The sequence below is a fragment of the Macrobrachium nipponense genome, chromosome 14 (genome assembly GCF_015104395.2).
Source record: "Macrobrachium nipponense isolate FS-2020 chromosome 14, ASM1510439v2, whole genome shotgun sequence".
Taxonomy (NCBI): Eukaryota; Metazoa; Arthropoda; class Malacostraca; order Decapoda; family Palaemonidae; genus Macrobrachium; species Macrobrachium nipponense.
Window position 1 is genome coordinate 15,944,849 of NC_087207.1, and position 6,170 is coordinate 15,951,018.

General features: G+C 54.7%; 1 protein-coding gene across 1 annotated transcript; it reads left to right on the forward strand.

Moving 5' to 3' along the window:
• Positions 1–221: 221 nt before the first annotated feature.
• On the forward strand, positions 222–2,331 carry LOC135226142 (collagen alpha-1(I) chain-like). The gene is made up of 2 exons (XM_064265583.1): positions 222–755; positions 1,129–2,331. The coding sequence occupies exons 1-2, from the start codon at positions 222–224 to the stop codon at positions 2,329–2,331; spliced, it is 1,737 nt and encodes a 578-aa protein (XP_064121653.1).
• The last annotated feature ends 3,839 nt before the right edge of the window (positions 2,332–6,170 follow it).

Consider the following 6,170-nt stretch of genomic DNA (forward strand, 5'->3'; position numbering starts at 1 on the left):
AGGATTTTTAAATAGGTCAGACTTCATAACCAATCACCATGAATCGAAGGACACAAATCTGGCGTTGCGAGGACGAATTGTCACTTTACGCGAGGAGAGTGGGAGGAGAGTGGGAACTTGAACGACTTGCGTAAGTTGTTTATGCTGAATAATTGGTGGATATGTTACATTGTTCATGGTTATTTAATCTTGCCCGCGGGGACCGGGGCGGCGGGCCCAGTATGGCCCGCCCGGCCCGGGGACCTCGGCGGGCCGACTGGCCCGCCCGCAACCCCGGGGACCTCGGCGGGCCCAATGGCCCGCCCGCCCGCCCCGGGGACCTCGGCAGGCGACTGGCCAGCCGGCCCCGGGGACGGGCGGGGGCCGACTGGCCCGCCGGCCCCGGGGACCTCGGCGGGGCCCAGTGGCCCGCCCGCCCCGGTGACCTCGGCGGGCCCAGTGGCCCGCCCGCCCCGGGGACCTCGGCGGGCCCAGTGGCCCGCCGCCCCGGAGACCTCGGCGGGCCCAGTGGCCCGCCCCGCCCCAGGGGACCTCGACGGGCCGACTGGCCCGCCCCGCCCCGGGGACCTCGGCGGGCCGACTGGCCCGCCCGCCCCGGGGACCTCGGGCGGGCCGACTGGCCCGCCCGCCCCGGGGACCTCGGCGGGCCCGATCGCCCCAGGGACCTCGGCGGGCCGACTGTCCCCGCCCGCCCCGGGGACCTCGGCGGGCCCAGTGGCCCGCTCGCCCCGGGGGGGACCTCGGCGGGCCCAGTGGCCCGCCCGCCCCGGGGACCTCGGCGGGCCGACTGGCCCGCCTGCCCCGGGGACCTCGGCGGGCCGACTGGCCCGCCCGCCCCGGGGACCTCGGCGGACCGACTGGCCCGCCCGCCCTGGGGACCTCGGCGGGCCGACTGGCCCGCCAGCCCCGGGGACCTCGGCGGGCCGACTGGCCCGCCAGCCCAGGGACCTCGGCGGGCCCAGTGGCCCGCCCGCCCCGGGGACCTCGGCGGGCCCAGTGGCCCGCCCGCCCCGGGGACCTCGGCGGGCCCAGTGGCCCGCCCGCCCCGGGGACCTCGGCGGGCCGACTGGCCCGCCCGCCCCGGGGACCTCGGCGGGCCCAGTGGCCCGCCCGCCCCGGGGACCTCAGCGGGCCCAGTGGTCCACCCGCCCCGGGGACCTCAGCGGGCCGACTGGCCTGCCCGCCCCGGGGACCTCGGCGGGCCGACTGGCCCGCCCGCCCCGGGGACCTCGGCGGGCCGACTGGCCCGCCCACCTCGGGACCTCGGCAGGCCGACTGGCCGCCCGCCCCGGGGACCTCGGCGGGCCGACTGGCCCGCCCGCCCCGGGGACCTCGCGGGCCGACTGGCCCGGCCCGCCCCGCCCCGGGACCTCGGCGGGCCCAGTGGCCCGCCCGCCCTCGGGAACCTTGGCAGGCCGACTGGCCCGCCCGCCCCGGGGACCCTCGGCGGGCCGACTGGCCCGCCCGCCCCGGGGACCTCGGCGGGCCGACTGGCCCGCCAGCCCCGGGGACCTCGGCGGGCCGACTGGCCCGCCAGCCCCAGGGACCTCGGCGAGCCCATGGCCCGCCCACCCCGCCCCGGGGGACCTCGGCGGGCCGACTGGCCCGCCAGCCCCGGGGACCTCGGCGGGCCGACTGGCCCGCCAGCACCGGGACCTGGCGGGCCCAGTGGCCCGCCCGCCCCGGGGACCTCAGCGGGCCCTGTGGCCCGCCCGCCCAGGGGACCTCGGCGGGCTGACTGCCCGCCCGCCCCGGGGACCTCGGCGGGCCCAGTGGCCCGCCCGCCCCGGGGCACCTCAGCGGGCCCAGTGGTCGCCCGCCCGGGGACCTCGGCGGGGCTGCCACGGCCCGGCCGTCCCGCGTACCTCGCGGGCACTGGCCCGCGCCCCGGGGAGGAACCTCCTGGCGCCCCGACTGGCCCACTCCCCGCCACGGGAACTCGGCGTGCCTCCTGCCCGCCCGCGACCGGGGACCTCGGCGTGCCTCCTGGCCCGCCCGCGCCCGGGGACCTCCCGGCCCCGGGTGGGCCTCCTGGGCCTGCCCGGCCCCGGGGTAACTCGGCGGGTACCCCTGGCCCGGCCCGCCCGCCCCAGGGGACCCGGCCCGGGCCGGGGACCTGGACCCGCCCGCCCCGGGGACTCGGCGGTCTCCGGGCCCGCCCTGCCCCGATGGGTCCTCTGCAAGCCTCCTGGCCCGCCCGCCCCGGGGACCTCGGCGAGCCTCCATGGCCCGCCCGCCCCGGGGATCTCGTCTCCTCCTGGCTCGCCCGCCCTAGGCGGTTTCGGCGGGCTTCCCCGCCCCCGTCCCTGCATATACTTACCCTTTGCTTAGTCCCTAGAACCAGAATATGCCACTGTATCCTTGCAAATCTCCTCAGGCTTCTCTCAATCCTTTCTTCCTTCTTTTGGCACTCCACGAATCTTCACTGGATCCTTTGCTCCTTCTCCTGGCACTCCACCAATCTTCCCTCAATTCTCTGCTCCTTTTTCTGCCACTCCAGATATACACTCATTTTCCTCAACCTTTCTACAATCCCTCCATCTTCCTTTTCCCTTCAGGAATCAATAAAACTCTTAACAAAACATTTTCACTCATTTATTTTCCTCCAGCTTTCTTTTCCTTCAACATTTAACACAAACTTATTATACATAAACATCAAACTATTCATACACTAATCTTCGAAACTTTCATCAATTAGTAACCTTTAGTTTTCCCAAAGCTAAAAGAAACTATTGCGGATCAATCTTAAGATCCAAACTAAAATTCATTCATTCATTCACATCCATTTATGAAAGAAGTCCTTTAAACTCCACTTAAACTCGAATTATTATGTATGTAACAAGTATTACTCTCAAGAATTATTGTGGTAATGAAAATTGCCATCTATGTAAATAACCTTTATTTATTTCAATTCAAAACAAATTTCCATACAACAACAAAAAACATTCTCTCATTTTCAAATGATGATCCAGTCTTCGTGAGTCCACCTTAGACTGGATCCTGCTATTCCTTGAAGCTGGGCACCTGCTCCGGCACTTTCCAATTGTCCTTCGTCAGGCATCTGTAATTCCCCTTCAGGTTCTTCCGCTTGCAAATCAATTTCTCCTTCGCTCATCTCGTCTGTCGGGCCTCATCTCCCCGCTGCTCCTTCAGTTCGGCCTGGACACCAGTCTTCCTCTCCACCGGATTCATTGCCCACCATTTCCTTCTTCAAAAAAGGCATGTTAGCTCGTTCATCTTCAGCTACGCAACCTTATCTTCACGCTGGATTCCACCCTTTTCCTTCGTCATGTCTTCCACTTCATTCTGCAGACGCTGCAACCTCACCTCCACGTCTTTCCTGCCGGATTCTCGCTTTTCGCTCGCCTCCTTTTCTTCCTGGATGAGCCTCGCCATCTGCGCCGCTTCTGCGGTCTTCACCTGCAGCTCTTTCTCCTTCTGTCCTAGGAGTCTCTCTTGCCGCTTTCAAACCTGGCATCGTTTCTCTGTCCAAATTCTTTTGTCTTGTCCATCAGATGCTCATTTTCTTCTGTTTCTTCAGGATTTTGTCTTCCAGCTGCTGTTTTTCCTTCTTCTCTTCATCGTTCTCCTTCAGCTTCCAGCGGTCGATCCTCTGTTGCAGCTGAAGAATTATCCTGTCCAAGTTCACCTGCTGCTCTCTCTGGCACTCGATGGTGTCTCGCAAGGCCGCAATTCTCTCCTTCAGTTCCTTTTCCTTGGGCTGTTCTCCTCCATCATCAGTCGTCAGGAGGACCCTCACCAGTGCATCGGCATTCATCGTAAATAAGATGATTATTCCTGCCTTAAGACTTCTCTCCGTATTTCGAACATCTGGACAACAACGTCCCAACAACACCTGCTAACTGGAAGCCATCTCTGAAGTGTGGTACCCAGTTCATATTCTCTCCTCTCTCCCTCGATTTTTCGTTGGTTTTATATATTCCACCAGAGATATTTCGATTTATCAAAACATACCAGGAAATATTCTGGAAATATTTTAACTATGCCTTGTCTCTTGGTGTTTATAAATTGCTGAAATCTTTCTCAGGGATTTTTTGCAGTACGAATCTCATTTGTCTGATCTCTTACTTATATCAGTCATTATTACAAAAATAAAAACACTTGTTGATATAAATAATTCAATTTACAAAATCAACTTGTCAATGCCAGTCTATTATTAATAATACTAATAATTTCAGGTCTATTTTAAATGTATTATAATGTAAACAGAAGTGACTAGATTGAATAATGTGTACTACTAATTTTACTTCAACATAAATGACACAGAGGACAAGATATTGTCATGGGAAATTAACAGAGTACACTCCAATATAGCGGGGTGGGCATTGTGATACAAAGCTAGCTCTCTCTCTCTCTCTCTCCACCCTTTGCAATGGCGGCATGCAGCTGCCCACGGCGATTTCGCGCATGTCCATTCCATGTTTATAGTTCCATGGTTATATACTAATCAAATTTAATCTCTCTCTCTCTCTCTCTCTCTCTCTCTCTCTCTCTCTTGAATAATGAAACGAATATGTTTCGAGACCATGTTAATTTCTTATTCGGGAGTTACATATTTACCATCAAATACAGTGGTTAATCTCCCGCCTTCTCCGGTGGTCTGAAGTTCGATTCCCTGCTCTGCCAACGCGGAATCAGAGAAGTTTATTTCTGGTGATAGAAATACATTTCTCGATATAGTGTGGTTCGGATCCCACAATAAACTGTAGGTCCAGTTGCTAGGTAACCAACTGGTTCCTAGCCACGTAAAAATACCTAATCCTTCGGGCCAGCCCTAGGAGAGCTGTTAATCAGCTCAGTGGTCTGGTTAAACTAAGATATACTTAACTTTTTCCCGTCTTCTCCACATCCAAGGACCAGTTAGTATAATATAATTAACCTCACATCAATTCACGCTCCGTGGACTTGAAGCTTTTAGATTTAAATCGTCGTTTCGTTTACATACCGAATTATCCCAAAATTCCTCACTGTGAGTAATTCAGTACTTCACTTTTCTTCAGTGACTCACTCCATTAGTTTGGCTGCTCTGTCTGCTCACGATCCTTATGTGGAGACTAAACTACCTACAGTTTTTCTTTTGGAAATAGCTCACTGCATACACTACACTTTTTCTTTGGCATGTGTCTTCTTACCTACAGCTTTCCTTCTGAGTAACTCACTACCTACAGCTTTACTTCTTAGAGTAACCCATTACCTACAGTTTTCTTTGGTGAGTGACCCCTGTTAGTATTATTTCGGGAACTCAGTACCCATAATTAACCATCGTCTCAATTTCATTATTTGCAATCAACATAGGCCCCAGCCTCTGCATATAACAGCAGCATAAAAATACTGTTATGATCTTATTATTTTAACTTACTCGATCAGATTTGTCAATTTCCGCGCTGCCTGTACGTGAGCACATGTATGTATGTATGTATTTATGTACATACATATATAAATATATATATACATATATATATATATATATATATATATATATATATATATAGTATATATATATATATATAACCGAGCAAATTAATCATTCGTCACTGGTTCATCAAAACTAAAACAAGTGACAACTCTCTTACCTTTAGTTGCTGGTTGTCTCTCTTTGCAAACGATATCAAGCTAGGATAAAACTAGGCTAATGAATTCTCGTAAATACAAAAATATACCTTTTATTCCCCAAACTAGCTGAACATGATATGGAACAAAGAGATTAAAAAACGTAACATTAAGAACTAAGTCTGACCCACAAAAAACTGTAAATTGTCATTCTATTCTCCTGAATTAGACTACATTACTTTCTTCCTTAATATATATATATATATATATATATATATATATATATATATATATATATATATATACATATATATATATATATATATGTGTGTGTGTGTGTGTGTGTGTGTGTGTGTGTGTGGGTGTGTGTGCGCGTGTGCAGATAGATAGAAGGCTATATAAAGACACATATGTTGGGGTGGGGGTGGGGGAGCATGGTTTTCCCTTTATTCCAGTAGTTACTGTCCGTTTCTTCTGTGTCACATTCTTTGTCAAGCAAGAACTAAAATGCAATAATATCCTGTATCCCATCTATAACAGCTCTAAGAAGAAGGGAATGTGGGTTGTGGTGGGGGAGGACGTTTTGAGGATATTATTTA

Bases quoted from the DNA above. Each gene is read 5' to 3' on its own strand.
- LOC135226142 (XM_064265583.1), top strand. From the start codon at position 222: ATGGCCCGCCCGGCCCGGGGACCTCGGCGGGCCGACTGGCCCGCCCGC. The intron at 756-1,128 runs GCCCGCCCGCCC...CGGGGACCTCAG, and splicing joins GGACCTCGGCGGGCCCAGTG to CGGGCCCAGTGGTCCACCCG.